The 20,549-nt window shown below is 43.7% G+C and overlaps 1 protein-coding gene across 10 annotated transcripts in view; it reads right to left on the bottom strand.

The window, feature by feature from the left end:
- Window positions 1-20,549, bottom strand: part of NHSL1 (NHS like 1) — a 176,812-nt gene that overhangs the window by 43,695 nt on the left and 112,568 nt on the right. For 9 of the 10 annotated variants that reach the window (XM_071740773.1, XM_071740764.1, XM_071740766.1 and 6 more), the window contains one exon: window positions 4,907-5,059. In XM_071740773.1, coding sequence (XP_071596874.1) covers window positions 4,907-5,059 — 153 coding nt within the window. Of the gene's footprint in view, window positions 1-4,906; window positions 5,060-7,566; window positions 7,881-20,549 lie in introns of those variants that run through there. The other variant, XM_071740771.1, reaches the window with a different exon arrangement.

The following is a 20,549-nucleotide window of genomic DNA, read 5'->3' as shown; positions in this document are numbered from 1 at the left end:
GAATGGCACAGATCAGGACCACAGGCAGATGAACGGACAGAATTCTCCCAGGTGGATTGGCAAAGCAAACAGGAACAGGAGAAGAATGGCCAAAGGGAAAAGGATCATCTCTTTACCAGGTGAAGGTCAAAGGGGTTTGACCCTCATGATCCCTCAAGTTCACACCGAGTATGACACGTATGGGACGGAATACTGTTTGGTTAATTTTGGTCATTTGTCTTATCTGCTCCTCCCTAGAGGAGGGTTGTAGGTGTGACCTCTTTAGTCCTTTTCTCTTTCTGAAGCTAAGATGTTCCCTCAGAACTGAGCAATGGCCTTGGTTCTACGTACCATTCTCTAACCATAACTACAGACATCAAGTCCTAGAAGCAGAGCCTGACTGAGAAACTTGCTGTTAATTTCAGCAGGTATAGCTACTTATGAGAGACTTAGCTGAAAGCAAAATTACAAGACAAAATTTGTTCTATCCTGGCCCAAGCCAGGACAGGTTATTACTGTTTCTACCTGAATATCTGCACAATGGAAAAATACCTTTCTTACAGCAACCATGAAAACACAAGGAATAGGACACCTAGGCAGGCTCTTAGGAAAGGCTAGTTAAGAGCAGCTTGGTACTAAGGGTAAGAAAAGAGGTGCCTTGGATGGCACATGTTTGACATCCAACGTGTCACCCTTCCTGCTCTACCAGGCACTCCAAGGTCCTGTCTGCTTCTCCACAGAAAGAGAAAGCCTGTTATATCCAGCGCAGACAAAAAATGGAAAATAATGGGCTCTTCCACCCCAGTCAAAGAACTGCATAAAGATTAAATTAAAATTAATTTAAAATGTAATAATGCAGCCTGGATCAGCATAAAAATGTTCAAGCCATTGATCTTCAGTCAATCAATCACAGAACAGTTTGAGATGGAAGGGACCTTCAAGTTCACCCAGTTCCAACCCCCTGCATGGGCAGGGACACCTCCCACCAGACCACGTTGCTCCAAGCTCCATCCAACCTGGCCCTGAACACTTCCAGGGAGGGGGCATCTACAGCTTCCCTGGGCAACACGTTCCAGTGTTTCACAGGGAAGAATTTCTTCTGAAGAGCCAATCTATATCTACCCTCTTTCAATTTGAAACCATGCCTCTTGTCCTATCACTCCATGCCCTTGTAAGAACTCCCTCTCAAGCTCCCCTGTAGGCCCCCTTCAGGTACCGGAAAGCTGCCCTAAGGTCTCCCCAGAGTCCTTTCCAGGCTGAACAACTCCAAATCTTTCAGCCTGTTTTTACAGGAGAGGTGCTCCAGGATATATAATATACAAAGCAAAATAATAAATGCATAAAAAATAAGGAACACCCTCCTCTTCCTCCAAATACAACAAGGCTTCCTCTAAGTTTATGCAGAGATCACTAGAGAATTTCATTTATCTCAAGACAGGTTAGATATCATACACTTTATTATCTCTGTCCCTAACCTTTTATTCTTGAACCAATTTAAGAATAAGCAGCAATAATAGCTTTTCTGCTTCTTACGTGGTGCTTAAAAGTGTATTCTACACAACAGACAGCCTCCTATTATTTCATTAGTTTGTTGGTTTTTTTTTAAGCTAGACTCATGCCTGTAAAAATTTGCTGAGCTGTTAAAATTATACCAGAATAAATAGTTTTGACCTTGCATTATCTTAAAAGCTAGCAAGTGTTTCATCTGGTTAGTTTTAAAGGCTTGAAAACACTCTGATAGAAAGGAATACCTTGCTTGAGTTATTTTGAAAAATTGTAATTAGTGGTTTAAATGACTGCTGTGCTATACATGTGAATTACTATTTGTTACTTAAGTTTTATACTTACTTTTCCATTCACTGGGGCACCAGTGAATGTAGTAGCAAATTAATAGTCTGCAACTAATTCACTATGTACCAACAATGTCAAATCTCATAATCCAAACAGGAACAGGACTGGAAAACTTTTAAAACCATGTTTTTATGGTCTGAACTACAGCTAATAATTTAATCCTCAGGATCACATTATTAGGTTAGAGAGGACCACCAGAAGTTCTCTCTTCCTTCACTATCTCCTAATAAAGGTAGGAGTAAATACACACACACTAGTGGGAATTTGTCTCTTTTCTTACTCTTAAATAAAGATTCTTCTCTATTCTTAAAAATCTCCAATCATTTCATAGCCTCAAAAATCTACGTCAGTGCTTCCATATCCTTACTGTAAGGAAGTTTCCCTATTATTAAACCCAAGTATTTCTCCACTGCCATGCACATCCACTATTTCATCTCTGACTTACCACAAAGAAAAAAATTAATACTGCTTGTGTGCCTACTCCTTTCCAGATTGGGCAAACACTTTCTGGAGAACGGGGAGACTCATCCCACTGTTTCCTGCACAGAGTATGGAGCACCTTGTCATCCAACACCATTCATTTCCCATCACTCCAGCAGTGTGTTAAGTCACATGCAGTCATTCTACAGCCCCATGCTTTACCTCAACCAGTGCATTTTGAACACCAAAGGCATCAAAATGCAAGCTTCCTCACGAGGTTAAGAAATGCAGAATTAAAGTTCTCCATGATAGGTGCTTCTCATTAGACTACTTTTTCTTAAGGTCTTCAACGCTCTAATCACATAGCACTGAATTTATTTCCCACTCATGAAGAAATTTCAGAAAACTTTGTCTTTTCCAAAGCAGCAGGTGAAAAAGCAGTTTGGCAGTTGTCAAAATTGCATCAAAATTTCAACAGCACATTTACATCAAATAAAACTCATCTCTCACTATGTAGCTTTTAACCTGATCCTCAAAACGTGATCAGAAGCACAGATTGGGACGAGGACTTCCTGACTTCCCAGTGGTGGCTGAAGCAGCAGCACAGTAAAACCAATAAAACTTCAGTCAGTATCTCTCTTCCTACTCAGAGCCCCTGCAGGCAAAACTGAAATTACTGAAAATAGTGTTGAATACAGGCTGTAGCTACTGAGTACAGTTACAGGCCACAGCAAGGAGTTATTTTAATCCTGTGCTTAGGGAATAAACATGGCCCAGGGAAAGACATGGAGATTAAATAAATAAGTTAAAAAGTAGAGTTTTGATGACTATGTCAGCAACATAAAGTGTGGTGAAGGCATCACACTTGCTTCTCTCTCTCTTTCAGTTATAACCTCGAAAGCATGAAGCTGAACCCCAGTTCATCATGTGCACAAGCCAGCATATTTAACACGAATAGCTACTGGTAAATTCTTGTCGTGTTGAATAGCTTTTGGTTTATAAAAAGCCACAGCTCTAGAGAAAAATCCCAGCAGACAGAAATACCTTCAGATATGTGAGCTGCATATAATAGCTTCACACAAATACACTAGATACCAAACTATTGAAATAGAAGATGGATCCTCAGTGAACACAAGTCTGATAAAACACAAAAAGTCAGAGAAGGCATTTCAGCCTGTGCAGTTTTCTTTGACAAAGGTCCTAAACAGAGTATAGAAAAACAGAAAGACGAGCAGTTAAAGTTTACAAAGAGCTAACCACAAGCAGTATTCTTTTTAATCTAAAGCAGGCAAATATTTTCCTGTTCTAAAGAACTGGCTGGTAAGTGTGCCTGCAAGGGAACAGGAAACATTTCAAGGCTAATGGGCTGCACAAATGCATTAATCCAGTAATATAAGTATAGAGGACACACAAGCTATCTGCTGAGACATGCAAGAGCTAGTAACACTGGCTGTCAAGACTCCACTAATAAATGATAACAAAAAGGCACCTAGAGTAAGGAGAAAGTGAAAATCAACTAACTGAAGAAACAGCAAGAGAAGTGAAACACAACAGCCAAACCTTTGCTGATTCAAACATACAAAATGAAGTTTTCTGCATGTTCATAAAGCAGAAATGTCATGCTGAACAGGCAAAAATGACAACAGTCTTTTAAAACAGGTTTAACAGTGCAAGGTATCAAGTATGAAATCATAGAATGGTTTGAGCTGGAAATGACCTTTAAGACCATATAGTTCCAACCACCCTGCCATTCTGACTAAACCACATTGCTCAAAGCCCCATCCAACCTGGCCTTGAACACTTCCAGGGAGGGGTCAGCCACAGTTTCCCTGGGCAACCTGTGCCAGTGTCTCACCACCCTCACAGAAAATGAGTCAGCTCTTTGAAAGGTAACACCCTTTGTTAAACAGCCAACATAAAGAAAAACCTAGGTTAACCATTTCCATAACACAGATACTGAGATGTAACTTCATACTTTCCTTTTGACCTGAAGACAGAAGTTCTGCAGTCCTCCCTGCTGCCTGCCTGCCTCCGTCCTCATGGCTGCACTAACGCAACACAACTTGGGACTGTACAGATACACTCCCAGTCAAGGTACTAAAGGTAAAAACTGGTTCTTAAAAATAAGCTGCACCATTCTGGAAGAAAGCACTTTCACTACTGAAAGAGCCCTTGTGAGTGCCCTGTTCTCCATTTCCCTCCTCCGCCCCCAGTGCCTTTTTCCAGCTCCTCAAAAGTAGCCACATCCTTGGAAATGACACTGTTCAACAACAAAAGAAATCACCAAATGAAATACCTCTGATGTGGCTCTCACACTGAAGTACAAATGGAATAACTCAAGAGTTACTGAAAGAGAAGGTATCATTTTGGAAACACTCCAAAGACTAAATGGAAATAGCCAAAAGAAACCAGGCTTCCCCCTTATCCATTCTAGAGTGCTCTAGCAGGTAACAGATTTCCTTGTTTCTTGAGAGCAAAAGCATTTTTGTTCTACTCCTACAACTGAGTGGCTAAATCCCCCTAATATTACTGACATGCTACAGGCAGAAAATCAAATAAGATGATTCCAAAGCCAACAATTTTGATATGTTTGCAAAGAGTGTAGCAAAAACTACTGTCCTTTTACAGCACATCAGTGTCCACAGCAGCATCTTACCTCTCAGTACTGACTTGAGGTTCAGCTTGGCTTGTCGGTGCAGGTCCTCCACACAAGGTGGTCTCGAGGAGGGCAGGAATACATTTTCCTGCTGGTGCCATGGAGCAGTGTAGTGCACGGTCCATCTACTCTCTTCATCTAGGTTGGAAACAGCTGCAGAGAGAGACAATGATGCGAAAATTAAATGCCATTGTAGACAGCTATAACATAAAACCCCATGTGTAAGTTTGTCACACATCCTCTTAAAGCAAAAAAGATTGTTTGCCACTGTAGTACCATCAAAATGCTCTCTAGAACCTCACTTCAACGACAGTTAAAACCCTCCTCTTATTTCGAGACATAATTTATTCTCACGTGTCATGTCGGAAACACCTTTCCCTCTTCCCACGTTTATACTTGCTATTGTATTTACTGTGAACCTGCAACTCTGTCCCCCTCCAGATCCCATCTTCATAACAGAGAGTTTCCCACTCCCCTGATCCCACCAGGTGCTGCAGGATAGCTTCCTACTTGAGGGTGAGCCTGGTAATATGACAGTCACCATGAGAGGTTACAAGTTCATTTTTATCAGGGAAAAAAACTTCCCTGACCTTATGCTCTCTCAAATCAGGAACAAAAATTCCAGTGAAACCAATAAATTAGCTGCTTTCCAGTGCCACCAGACAGATTGCCATCAGAGGAGGTTTAGACTAAATTTGAGGAAGAATTTCTTTACTGAGAGAGCAGTTAGGCATTGGAACGGGCTGCCCAGGGAGGTGGTGGAATCAGCACCCCAGCAAGTATTTAAAAACCCCGTAGGTGTGATACCAATATTGCTATATGTATTTTACTGGGGGAGGGGGATGTTGACAGTTGGATGCAGTGATCTTAAGAGGTCCTTTCCAATTGAGACAATTCTGTGGTTCTGTGACAACAGCAGCTCCCTGAGCAAACACTGCTCAGAGCACAACTTCACTGAAGAGGGATTACTCTGGCAAACCCTTCTCTGCCAATACACACGCGAAAATAAAATACTGACGCTGCTCAAGTTCAAAGTTGCCTACAGACTGTCTAGTAATGAATCTGCCAAAGCACATATTGCTGAGATTTGTTTATCATTTATGCTTCCCAGGAGACAGCCATTACCTTTTGTTCAAAGTTTATCACCAATAAAAACTTCTACAGTTGAACAGCCCTTATCCCTCCACTCTGTAATAACAGGAAAAGGGCAGTTGAGGGTCGTATTTTACGATCCCCCAGGCACCTTTTGGCCTTCAGCCAGCGTGCTGCACATCCTTGCTTGTAGCTCTCCAAAGCAGAAAAAGCCACTACAGCCGTACTGCCTCCCAAGCACCTGTCCTCCTGCTGCAGCCCAGCTGCCTCTGTCTCCTGACCAGCTCCACACCTCTCCTTGCTCTCCTCGATGCCCGGACACTGCTCCCTCCCGTGCTGCCGGCAGGATCGCTTTGTGAAGTTCGGCTGCTGCCTCCCGTGGTAGCAGAGGAGGGGTGTAAACTGAGCAGCAAAACAAAGGCAACAGCCTCCTGTCATCTGAAAAAATTACTCTCCCTAACACCACTCTACATCTGCTAGCATCATTTCAGATGGAAATTATCAGTGCTCACCAAAGCAAGTAAGCTATGCCTTTCCCTTCAATACTTAGCTACAGCCTAATGCTCAACATTTGTATTGTCCTAAAAGGATTTCGGGCAGGGGGAAGGTTCTCAAATGCCTTTCTCTCTGAAGACTTTTTATTGGTCTCTTCATCTCAGAGGTGTATTAGTCCTGCGTCCTCTCCCCTATTGCAGACATACTGGCTGCAACAAGGCAGACAGATGCTCCAACTGTGCCTGCTTTTTCCATCCTTGCTAACTAGAGGTCAAACCTAAATCACAACACACACACAAGTCACCACCTAACTGGTTAGAATATCAATCATCCCAGCATTAAAGAAAAAGTGATATACTCAACGACGTGCTCAAAAACGCCTGTGCCCCTTGCCACCCCCTAGTAGCTGGGCAGGCGGGCAGGGAGGGGGAAGAGGAGGAGGGAAACACCAGCCCACAGTCTGGCTTCTGTTCCACCATACCAAAACTAAAACTTAATGCTCATCAGAAGTGGTCATCATAACTTGCCGACAGAAGTGCTGTGCACATTTGCCAACTACTCGCCCTAGTGCAGTCTCTCTTCATGAAATAGATGGAGATCCGCGCTTTTGAAAGCCACGCTTGAAACTTGAGCATCTTTAATAAACACAACTTGGCTCCGAACAAGCCCTAGGGATACACCACCATAGCTAGACATGCACTCAACAGCTGCACAAGCAGAGATGTCAGAGAGAGGTGAGGAGGAGGCCCCAGCACTGAGCAGGACACCTGTGCCCGACTGCCAGTGACAGCAGGATGCTCAGCCTGCTCACCCAAGAAAAGACGGTCTCCTGCCATACCGCTGCGACAAAGAACTTCACAAGCAACACAGCATCCCAAAGCAGACGTCCTAAACACACTTCATAAGGCTGCCTTCAGACATTACACAGTATTCAACAGAGAAGAGAGGGAGATAAACTTCAAAAAAAAAAAGTTTTAAGGAAACCAGGAGCAAAGCCGATGGGAACTGCACTTCCCTGCAGGACTCGGCCGCTGCCCGAGAGGACAGCGAGAACAGCGCGCAAAACTACTTACTCTTTCTCTTGAAAAGTTTCATGAGAGATTTAAGCTTTGTGTTGATGAAAACCACCATTTTCAAGATGTTGAACTGCGATCCTGGAGTTTAAATCCCATAAAAAGGAGGAGCTTCAGAAAGGTGACTTTTCCAGACAGAGTCTGTTCAAACTTTGCACACCAAATTTCTCTTCTCCAGGCTTCTTGCCTCTCTTTCTATCCTGAAATTACAACTTCAAATCTGCCTAGATCCTCCTCATGTACGAAACCATTTGCAATCATTTAGCTTCAATTTATCCTCCTCAGGTGTAACCTTGTGGGCTGAAAACAGCCAGTTTCAAAAGCAACACAGGAGGGGAAAAAAAAAAAATTAAAAAAATTTAAAAATCAGGCTTTCTTGCCACCCGTGCTTTTTACTACTCGGTTCTTCTTCTCATGCTTTCCTCGGGTGTCCAAGTTTGGCTGCTCCAGAGAGACGGAGTTGGCAGGTGATTTCCCTCCTCTCCATCTCGCCAGGCGGTTCTGTTCTGACGGCGGAGCAGAGGGAGGAGATGCCGGCACCTTCCCCTCGCCCTTTGCACCTTCCCGGAGCCGCCAGCCCCGCGGCAGCTCCTCCGCACCCCCACCCCCACGCCCCTCTCAGCCCCCCGGCACCCTCCCCAGCCGCTGCCCTCCAGCCTCCTTCCACTTGCAAATGAGAGCTGCATTTTCGTGCAAATCAGGATGCCCTCCTTTCCCACCGCTTCCCCCCCCCCCCCCTCGCCTTTTTCTCTCTCCTTCCCCCTCCCCCCCTTTCTTATTTTTTACCCTCTCGCTCCCACTTTATCAAGGACCCAAGAGCTGCGCTTTATCTGGCTGCCACATGCAGCATTTGCTCTGCACCGCCTGCCCCTCCAGATCCACGGCTCTCCCCCCGTAGTCATTGCCATTGCCCGGTACAACAGCCTGATAATTTCACATATTGAATTTCATTCAGTAACACTCCTAATTTATTCTTATTAGCGTCATCTCAGACCAGATACATGGAAAATAAAATCGAGTTATTTCTGGCTAACAGAGAACCTGTTATTCATCAAATGAAATTTGTGCACTGAGATGAAATAGCCCTGCTTTTCGAGATAGCCATTACGGCCTATGCCTTTATAAAAATATCCAAAAATCTATCTGTACAGACGTCCACAGCCATCCTTCCTAGGAATGAACTGTAGTTTTGCACAAGTTAAAGAAAAAGTGCTAAGCACCAAATCAATGTGCTCAGCAGGGCATGCCCTTCGCACAATGTTCAGGCTCAAGAAGCAAGCCCTCCCTCACAAAGCAAGCTTAGGAAACCCCCTCGGGTAAACAATGAAAAGGATTCTTTCCTCAGAAAAAAGAAAAATGCCAGCAGCGGGGGGTTCAGGCTGACCCCAAAGCTGCAGCAGGATTCAGCCTCGGAGTGCAGCATGTAGAAAGCGGATGCTCCACAGGAACTTCAATCCAACTTGCACCAAAACGCTGAGACTTAACACCATGCAGAACAGACCATAAACAAAGTGCTTCCACCATTGTCTGAACACTTTATTATCAGCATTTTATCAGTATTTTCCAAACCCAGAGACAATAACACAGATTTGACACTAAAACTGCCATTAGAAGCAGGTCTCCCCAGCAGCTGCTGCCCCAAGAGACCTTTCAGCTGGCTCACCTCTGCCAAAGGGACACAAGATGATGGTGCCATGGCACCATGGTGGGGAACCAACTCTGGTTTTGCACTCATTTCCATCAAGCACCTTAAACACAAAAAATTAAAAATTATCCTGGTACTAAACTCCCATAACTAGATAATTAGTTAGTGTTGTTCTTCTTAAAAATCACATAGACAATAACAGCCCCTTTAGAAATTTTCCATCACCCACAGATTATTAAAAGCACTATAAATCTACACTTGCTGGACAAACTCTGGTGGCGAGTGCAGAATGACTCCATTTCTATCTCCAGCAGCGTCACCAAAGAGCAAACCCCAGAAAGTGATAACTTCTTTAATGTGCTGGTGGTCTTTTGTAGGATGTAGGAATTGCCTCCACAAGTGGAGAGGGGAACTACCTTGCACTTACACAGGAGAAGGTGACAGTTTCAAAAGAACTTGTGAGGGAGATTGGGCTACTGGAAGCAAGAGGATTCTCCCCGAGGTCTTTGTGGCACCTCAGAGGCTTGCAAGCCCTGGAAAGCAAGTCTTTGTTCCCTTTTGATGGTCAAGCTGTGTGTATAAACATGAGTACTTTGGAAGACTCAGAGAAGCCTCCTCCATTTCCTCCCCATGGGCTGCAACGTTTGCCAAGTCCAGTGTTGCTCTTTGTTATTGGATCCTCAACCCACCCTGAAGCATTTCTCCTGCCTGAGAACAAGCCCTTGATCACTGTCCTCAAGCCCTGATCAACATGTAGGCAGCTATTCAAACCCACTAACAAAAAATGCATACATAACATGCCTTTCATCCTCCCCCTGCTCTGCTTTCACCTTCCCTCAGGTCATGCTGATAAAGAGGTCAAACATCAAAAATGGCTATCATGAGGGGATACAGCAGAGGAAACACTAGTTGGCTACTTGTATCTACATCTCTCAGTCTAGTCATCTCTCAGCACTAGGTCAACAACCACAGAAAACTCTTCACCTCTCCAGACAAATCCATTGCCTTCCATGAAATTCATCATCTTGTCTCAATCTATGTTTTTAAAAACACTCTTCCTGTCACAACTGTCCCCATAACTGGCTTCTAATGGCAGTTCTCTTCGAGCTGAGAGCATGAAGTAAGTGTCTGCAGCTTGCCTCTCTACAATGAGAAGGAAAAGATGGGGCAGTATGACAAAATTCATATTGTAGTCACTATGCAAACAGATAAAGGACTTTAGACTCCATGGCTGCCAATCCAGCAAACAAAACCACAAAAAATTCCCCACCGAACTACAAACAGCCACCTAAAATTACCTAAATAGGAAAAAAAAAATTAAGTTTGTTAAATCTGGATAAACCCAGCATGAAAAGTAGGTGTGCACACACTGTGATACCTGTTCTTTAAAAACAAATGACTCGAGACAGGTAGCAGACCAGGGAGACCTTGCTCTGTGGCACACTTCCTACTGCAACTTGGACAAGTTAATATTAACCCACCACCTCAGTTCCCACATCCTTACAAGCAGGGATCACACTCATTTGCCACTGCACAAGGATGCTATCACAAGGAATACAGCAAATAAAGGGAAGATTTTCAGTAAATGCTAATTCTCCCTTCATACCGGATGGGATTGTTAACTTAAATTAAAAAGCCTGTCCCAGAAGAAACTCCTTCCTAAGGGATAAGAGAAAATGAGAGGCACAAGATATAGTGCCAAACAGAACGCTCAAAATCATGAATGTGTCACACACTCATTAGCAGAAGTGTCTTTTTTTAGTTCACATTGTAGTAGTTCGTAATCCCTGAGTGGCTAAACCAATTTTTAGTTCCAGTAAAGGCCATGTACATCTAGAAGAGAAGTGAATACGAGTGTCTGTGTATGAAATGCTGCAGCCATTCCTTCACTCCTCTTCTCCCTGCTCTCCCCTCTTCAAGAGGGGCTTTCCAGCTGACCTGCTCTGCAACAGCCATCTGGGACAGCCACCCACATTCACGACAACAGAAAACATCAATGCCTGTGAAACAATCTGGAAATACTCTGCTTCCACGTTAATATTTCAAGCCAGCCTCTGTGAGAAGGGGGGCTTTCCTGTCCAGCCCCCCTTTATAACCCAAGGCCCTGAACCTTGCACCACTGCACAAGACTGGTGGAAGAAGCTGAGGCTTTTTATAAAGGCAAATGTTGAAAAGGGATGTTGTACTTGGGTTGTTCATAACCACAGCCAGAGCAGCTGCCCAGGAGCAGCTGTCTGTCAGGGGCACTACAAATAGGTGAGAAAAAACTTCTCTCCTTCCCACTGCCACTCATCAGCTTATACACATGCAGTACAAAATCTAGGAAGTAGTAAGTAAAAAAAATAAAACAAAACCAACAAACCCACAACTAAACAAAACCAACAAGAAGTCAAAACACAAGAGTATTTAAAGCAACCCATTCTTGCTCCCTCACACAAATCAAGAAAAATTTTACAACTTATTTTCATGAAGAGGTAAACCCAATACACCTATAAAGTTCACGAAAAGAGTGATGCATCAAACTATTAAAATGTGTCATCATCTCAAAAGCTAAACCTGAGGCCTTAGCGACTTTATTTAGACAACAGAAAAACCCTCTTTTAAACAACTGTGTGGCATTGATGACATTTTAAGAGGAAAGAAAAAAAATAAAACCATGCAGCTGAGCCAGGAACTTCACCACTAGAGCTCTTCCCATGAGCCTCTGCTCACTAAGCAGAAGGGAAAGTAAAAATGCTGGCAAGTAGATACACTCCAAACAATTCAATCAATGCCTTTTCTTTTTATGGACACATCACTTGCTTGCTTGAAATGAGTTTCCACTGTGCCACCTTCCAGCAGCTTGCATGGGGATGCGCATGGAAGAAGCTGTTGGAAGGAAGTTATTTCCAGCAACTCTGCAGGGATGGGTAGGACATGCTTGGGATTTCTCCCTGTCACCCCCATCCTCCCCCTCTGAGCAGCTGCAGTGCCTGAAGAGAGGCTACGGGACAAAACCCCAGCACCCCCTCTCTAGGCCACGCAGAGGCACCCAAGCCTGAACCCAAGGCTGGTTATGAGCCCCTTCCTGCAGGTCTCAAGACTCCTGCCTGGCAGATCAATGCCACTGGCCCATGAAAGCTGCACCTTTACTTCTAGGCTGCTGTAATTTCATCTATTAAGAAACATCAAGCACCTGAGACAAGAAACACTGAATTTTAGAATGGACTGGGTCAGAGATAACCTTAAAGGTCATCTAGTTCCATCCCCCCCCCCCCCCCCCCAGCAATAGGTAGGGACACCTTCCAGTCGAGCAGGTTTCTCAAAGTCTTGTCTGCCCTGTCCTTTAACAATTCCAGGGATGGGGCATCCATAGTGTCCCTGGGCAACCTGTGTCACCACCTTGTCTCAAGTGTTTTCAAAACTCATGCCTAAGCTTTATGACTGTTCTGCCCACCTCCACCTGTGCCATCAACTGCTTGCTGATATTTAAAGGGAGTTGTAGCCTCTTCGCCAGACCACAGGAATCAACAATTTATGATCAGAAGGGGTTTCTTCCTCCCCTCCAGAGTCAGCCCCAGCTGGCCCTCTGCCGGCATCTTTTCTGGAGAACAAAAGTGCACCCTCCACAAAGGCCGTCCCAGGCAGCACCGCTCTCAGCTGCCTCCTGTCTCCATCCCAGCTCCCTCACAATGGCCCCTTTCAAGGCAACCTCGCCCTGGTGAAGCACGATACTTCCCTAGCTACTGCAAGATTACAATTCATTAAACCTGGGACCAGGAGGAAGAGGGAGGAGGAGAATGCACAGGGGAGAGGGAACAAAAGGAGGAGAAGTATTTAATCCCAAAGCCACCGCAACAAAAAGCCAAGAAGGGCCCATGCCTCAGCAGACTGGCAGGGGAGCAGGCACAGAGCCTGCTGGGGTGCAGGTATCACTTCAAAGAGGGTCCCCTGTGTTCATGGTCATCATGGATTATGCTCTGGGAAATGGGCTGCCACAGGAGAGAAGGGCAGGGGGGGAGAGGGAGGAAGATGAGAAGGAGACGTAGCACAACCTAAGCCTGAGAGGACAGAAAAGCAGCAGACTGATTGATCTGATGATCCTATTTAGGTCACAGCACAATACAGCTAATTCATTCCTTTGACAATTCAAAACATCTTTCCACAGGATCCTCTATCATGCAAACACATCACCAGAGAGAAAAGAGAGTATTTGGGCAGGGCTGCCTGCAGACAAAGCAGCAGTTTCTTTGGGTTAGAGCATCTCCCCACACACTGTAATTGCAGGCAGGAAAACAGAAAACATTTGGAAAACGTGCAATTTTCTTTCATGGTTTTAGATTTCAGGTCACAATCATTTTTTCCTTCAGCCATTCCTGAACTGCAGCTAAGGCAATGTCAGCTGCCAGAAGGGTGCTTTTCTCTCTCTGTAGGAAGATTCTTTTAAAATTCCACCAGGAAATACTCTCATTTTAAATTCCAAATCCACGTCAGTGCTCCCCCTACATTACAGTTTATCCTGAAGAACCTATAAAAAATGGCTACAGCAAATTAGTTAGTCTTTATTTGCCCTGATTATGCACCATAAAGATGATGCTTCTCTTCTGGATTAGTGATGAAAAAAACACCAAGCAGACAAGTTTGCCTAAATCTTCTAATTGTCTCATCCTGTAGGACTCCACATGAAATCAACAAAACCAGACTGCAAAAATGCTGTTACTGAACTTCTACCCTGAACTGTCTCCCCATTCATCCTGTAATTCCATCTTTGGCAGCTGTGCACTTGTGGATTCACACTAATACCCAGCAGACATCTTCAACTAATCTCAGTCTGCATTCTCCTTAAGGGTGTCCTGAAGGGGACACACCCCCCATTCACTTCACTTATTTAAAGGTCACAGACAGAATTCTTGTAGCTTATCTCCATCTCCCCACCCAACACTGCTCTTCGGGATACTGTTATTTATATATGGACTACGCTAGCATAAGCATTTGGCAGGTTTTTTTCATCTTCTTTCTCATGACTCTCTTAATTAACTCAGATATGTGACATTTAAGCTAGGATGCATCCTCTCTTAAAATTAGGGCAGTATTTCCTCTACTTTCTTATGAGTTTTTCAATCATTCAATCAAAATGAAAAATTAAGGTCCTTGTAAAATACCAGCCTTCGTGGAATCATGTAACTGGTCACACCAAAAATCAAACACCACGTGCTCGCTCACTGTCACACACAGCAAGTTGGAAAAAAAGTTGTGTTTTTGATAGAAATTTCCAAAAGCACATTTAGCAGTTGTGTATTGTCCCTAAAGCCTTATTTTTTTAAGGCTAAGATTTTTTAATACATTGGAAAACCCGGGTATGTTCCAATTAAATAATGGTACAAACTGCCCTTAAAAACAATGTTCTCCAAATAAAATAAGGCATCCAGTCCATGTCATTAAATAATTCCACTGCTACAGGATTCAGAGAGCTGTTTTAAGATCCTAAACCAGTAACTGTACCACGGCATCTCCAGATAATGTCTTTGGCTGGCCAAGGGCATGCAGATCTCTATCTATGTGATAAGAATAGATTTTGAAAACAAATTTTAAGATGACCTTCGTGTCATGAGCATCTTTTTACAAGGGCTCCCAATAAAGTCAATGAAATGAAAGGATAGCCTCCTAAATTAATACTGCTAAACTGCTGAACTTTCAAAACTTATAATCTGGATGCCATCTTAAATTTTTATTACTACCTGCTCAATTAAAAGTGTGAGATGTAATCAACTATGTTTCCCTGTGGCTGCATTTTAAAACTATACATAACGATCCAAATTCAACTTTGGGTTGCAGATTTGTCCAGAAGACTGTTAATTACTGACAGCTTGTGCTATTACAGAACTGGAACAAGACTGCAGGTTACATTCCAAGTTATTGAGAAGGGAGGAGAAGTCCAATGAAAAAATAAACTGGAAGAGTCAGGTGGGAGAGTTCTCCTTGGCTCCAGGGCAGGTTTGACTCCTGCAGCAGAAGATCCAATTCATACATAGAGAAGAAGGTGGGAGATCAATAACATGGTCAATGTGAATAAAGTTTAAACATTTGGGAAAACCTGTCAATAAAAATGCAACAATATTTTCCCAAAATCATTCATGTTCGAAGAACACAGTTGAATCTAAAGTCATTAAAAGTATCTGACATATCCCCCTATGTCTAATATTCTGTATACAGCTCCAGAAATGAAGACATTGAAACACTGTGTTCAAGTAAGCTTTGAAAATACTTCTTTTAGAGGCAATTAGCTCTCTTTGGATTAATTAAGCCTAACAGGACAAAGTTAGCATCATACATAGGAAAACACTTGTGCTCACCTTCTTGTGCTACTGGACATAAGAGTGTCTTTTTCTCTGATGCTATTAATTATTTAACCTAAAACTGCTACCACCATCTGCCTGGGGACCTGCTTGCACCCACCAAGCAGCAGCCCCTTGTCCCTGGTCTAGCTATGCCATCGTGTTTGTAGCAAACATCTAACAAACAAGAAGACATCAAAGACAATTAAAAGGGGATGCTGAGAATAGTCAATGAGGGATCATTCAGTTAGCAGAGGTGCCAAACCTTCTTTGGAGATGTTACCCTGCTACAAGTTTAATGTGCCCTCCCTGGAACAGATCATGGAACTGCAGACAGATTGCTTTATAAACTTCTTTCCATAGCTTGGGGCAGTGATAAACATGCTCTGCAACTTGTGTGGGAGACTTCACTGTTCTTAAACTCCTTGTCAAAGCATCTAAAGGACAGCAGACAAACAAATGAGAGCACTAAGCCAAATGAGGAAAAGTTGCCCCATAACCATCATAGCTCAGATAAAAAATCAGGTGATATCTTCAGGATGAGCAGCACATGGCCACATACCCTTGCAGACAGTTAGCTGAGCACTCCCAGGGAACAGGCATCACATTTAGATAATTCGCCTTTCAATATTTACAAATATTCAATATTTACAGATTTTAGCTCTTCTCCAGAAGCCTACTCTCAAGTGACACCAGCTCATGCTCAGTTGATGAAGACAAGCTCTTGCTTGTTATCTACATGGTCATCAGCATACTGAAAAGCAGTTTCCAAACAAAACCCAAGAGCTGCAGCCAAACAGCCACAGGCAGTGCTTTAGGGAATTCAGCCTTTAGCTTAGTAATAGTCAGGCCACAGCCTGCTTGCCTCCATGCACCAGACACAGGGAAGCTCATTAAGTGCCCTTCTGCTGTGACTGGCATGGCAGCATCATGGCATTCCACATTTATTCTTCTCCAGTGACTCCAGGTCAAAAGTGTTTAGTTCATAAGTCAGGTGCTGGAACTGATGTAATGGCAGGAGCTGCTTACAATCCCAAATTCAAGCTCTCTCTATTCAACCATCCATCATCCCCATAATCCAGATCCCCCTGCAGTGTATACCAGCACCAATTCATATGTAATTATCTGCCACTTAAAGCATTCTTCTGATGAAAGAACTCCAGAAAAAACAACCCCTCTGCCCCAATTTTTGCTTAGGCGCAAGAATGTCACCAAGTGTCTGGTTTGTACTGCACATTTTTAGAGTAGCTCAGATCCAATCTATCTTTCAGCTGCTTCTTACTGATTTCTTAATTGTCCAATCCTTGTGATTCCTTTTGTCCCTTCCAACAGTTAGGAAAATGCTGGGCTTTTTAAAAGTATTTTAATTAAGGCTGCTCCCTCCCTCCCCCATTTTGTAAAATAATCTATCTCTCCCAATCTCAGGTCTTCTGAGACATTTAGGAAATGCAAGCAAAATGCCATCTGTTGGCAATGAGATGGGACTAAGCCTCTCATGGTGAAATACCCACTTCAGAAAACCCAAGCAGGCAGTTAACTGGCTGACAAGTCTGAGTTTTTTAAATCATTGCATATTCCAGGTCCAGTCCTGCACTTCCTTTCACATCATCAGATCTGTTTGACTAGCCATTTCTAGGAAAGCAATAAGCTGCACCTGGGTTTCCTACTACTACACCTGCTGCCCACCTTCCTAGATAGATGTGAAGGGGAGGAAAGAGGAAATACATCTGAGGTAGACCTTGTGTGGTTTTTTTGTCTTGTTTCAGTAACCTTCCTTTTCACATACCATATGATGTGTCCCTGCTGTGGATGCCCACATGCAGACCAGCAGCTGCCTGGCAGCAGGAGATGGGCACCCCACAGCCCCACCCAAGGAGATGCTCTATAGATGATGATAATGTCAGTTTAGGGGTGACAGGAGAGAAGTCACTGCATGAGTACTCCCAGCCTACACCTGCTGCCACACAGAGCTGGCATGCAGCTGCTGAGAGTGGCTGCTGCCCTCACACAGCACAAAAAGTAAGAAAGGAAAAAAAAAAGAAAGCAGCTGAGGGCAGCTCTCTAATGTCTGACTTCCAAAAAGAGCATCATTCAACATCTTACAAGGTAATATGATGTCAGGTACATGCAACTGCCAGTCCACCACAGTTTGTTTTTTGCTGTAGGTACTTCACACCAGTGTCAAGGTTTTTATTTTTCACTCTGAGAAGCCCAGATCTGCTCAAGACTTAACCATTGTTATCTAAAAAGACTGCAAACTTGCATAAAGTACGAAAACCAGCAAGTTTTGTACTCCATTTGGCTCTTCTAGCCTTGCTTCCGCGGCAAGAGATTCCAGGCAGCATGGGTGCATCCATCAGCACAGCAGGCAGACAAAGGCAGATGGCCATGTGCCAGCCAGGCTCTCTTCTGCAAATTAGCAAACTCAGTACCAACCTGCTGGTAACAGTAGTACCTTCACAAATACACAGTCATCATGCAAGGAACAGCCCTTTCTACTCAAATAAATCCCTCTCAGTTTTGTATTCAATAATTTAGCATGGGGAAAGATTAGCATGGGAGTAGATTCCTTCTAAAAACTGGATTGCATCAGCAAGCTTCAGGCACTCTATCATTCTGAGATTTGTCATCTGAAGATACCCCACTCTGCCAGTTCATTTTCCCTTTTCCATTACCAAGTAGACTTCACTACACTCCACTGTATCCCACATAGTTAACATGAATGTGGCAATTAATAAGCAATTAATAAAATGGTGCGATCAACTGCTTTTGTTCACAGCAGCAGCTGGTCTGCATGTTAGAGTGTAATTAGACAAATTAAGATGTAGCACTTTTGTTGGCAGATGAACTGACAGCATCGCTCACGCTTAAATGTCACTAAGCCTATTGGCATTTAGGATTACTTTAAACATGTCTTTTTTATTATTATTAACACTACAAAGTACCAATAAGCCAGATTTATACACTGCCAGCTGCAATTCCAGTGAAGTGCAAGTTTGTTTTACCTCCAAGATGTTTGCACAAGCCAAATGAGAGTTAAGGAGAGAAGTGATGCATTTCAGAGAAGGAGCAAGCTTTTATTTAAAGTATCACAGCTGTAAGATGGAGACAGTGGCTCTGGGTGGGGGACAAAAGCAGAGATGACTTTTAACTCTGTCCAAGCAGAGGTTTGAGAATTGAGAGGATCAAGCAGCATGGTTATTTTTCAGTGATTTGTTATTGGATTAGGACAGGGGAAAAATAGAGGACTAAAAATCTGTTGTAATCTATCAGTCTTTTAAACACCATTTCCTTTAAAATGCATTAGCTTGGCTGATGCAGAAGCCATCCAGAGGAAAAGTGGTTTCAGACACAGTCCTGAACTCTTTGGGAGCTGAGAGCAGAAGCAAAAACCCCATGCCCCAGCAGAGCACAGGGAAGGGGGGCTAAGGACCACAGCACCAGCTCCATTCATCAGGGAAGCTACACAGTCCAATCCCCCAGCAGGCAGAGGTGCCCGGGAGCGAGAAGTGATGCTCTGCCAGCCTGGTTCCCCCAGATCTAGCCACAGGAGCTAGACCCCTTCACTTGTGCAGGGTCCACTAGTGGGAGCCTTTGTGCCCTATGGAGACTGAATGCCCTTTTCTGGTTGTCCTTCACCAGCAGAATGCTGCACAGCTCATATTGCTCCCTCTGACCACAACATAGAGGCCATCATGCCCACCACATAAATGGCAATACACTGTGTTAATCATCACACTGCCACCTAGCACAGGCTTTACAAAAGCAGCACTGTAGGTTACCTACATTCAAGTTGGGGCAGCACATGTCACACACAAAGCATCAAACACAATACTTGATAAACTCAAGTATTTGCAAGGCATCACGCCATGACACCTTTCCAAGGAGTCATTTTTAAAGCTCCTGGCTTTCCAACAATGTGAGAAAAAACAAGGAAAAGGACACTGTAAGGAGCAGTTGACACAGGAAAAAGGGAGTGGCTAAGAGGCCTCTGAAGATTTTCACATGTAGTAGCAGTAAACAAGAAAAGAGAAGTAACTGAGAGGATTCCTCCTCCAGAAGCACTGCAAATGTCCCATATGCCACAGAAGCCACCAGCTACCATAACGTAGCCTGTGCAGGTACACAATCTGACTCAGGAGATGGGTAGAAGTGACACATCTACTGCAGAGTCCTGAAAAATGGGCTCCAGATAGGACAATATGAATATCTGCATTGGTAGTTGAAGAATTTTCTCCTCTATTTAAGTACAAGAAAATGCACTGCAGCTAAGCAGCCTGGTTACCTTTTATAATTTATCCCAAAGCGCTGGCCTGAGGGAGGGTGGGACACCGTAAGAAACAACAGCATAGTGAAATGGATTTTGGTAATGCTGCCATAATCCATTTCTGATGGCTGGTGTGACTCCAATAGCCAGGCTGATGGAAGGCACTCCCCTTAAAACCCCTGTGTCTTTTCTATGAAGTCTCACATTCTCTTCCCTGTATTTCCACTTTAATCTGACCTGAGTCTGATTTTCTTATAGCACTCAAAACCATTTCTTGACTTAGCTGTACTAGATAAAGCAACTCCCAAACACACTGTACCCACCACCCATAAACTTTGGGAGTTATAGTCATATGAAAGAACCTACTGAAGTCACTGAAGAACCTACTCAGCCTACCATTAACCACCATCCACAGCCACAGGCTTTACAATCACACCTGTTTCACATGAGGATTTGCACTTACATTCCTTCACCTCCTTAATTACTGCGGATGCTCCCCCGCTCCCATTGCTAAATGCACTACACAAACAATGTCTGTGAACTCTCATTTTTCAGACTCCTCCAGATGCAGTTGACCGATGCTAATGACCTCTGTATCAACATCTCCCTGCCTCTTCCTTGTGCTCCTGAGTGCCACACACAACTTCTCATCTGCTCACAAGCACAGAGAAATGCAGGAAACATCCACCACCAGCACCTCCTTGGTGCTATGTGCTCAAGTTCACACCTAGCAGTCAGCAGCCAAGCTAGTAAAGCA

This window comes from Heliangelus exortis, chromosome 3, assembly GCF_036169615.1.
Source record: "Heliangelus exortis chromosome 3, bHelExo1.hap1, whole genome shotgun sequence".
NCBI lineage: Eukaryota > Metazoa > Chordata > Aves > Apodiformes > Trochilidae > Heliangelus > Heliangelus exortis.
The sequence above is the reverse complement of the archived record's forward strand: the minus strand, read 5'-3'. Positions and strand labels throughout refer to the sequence as shown.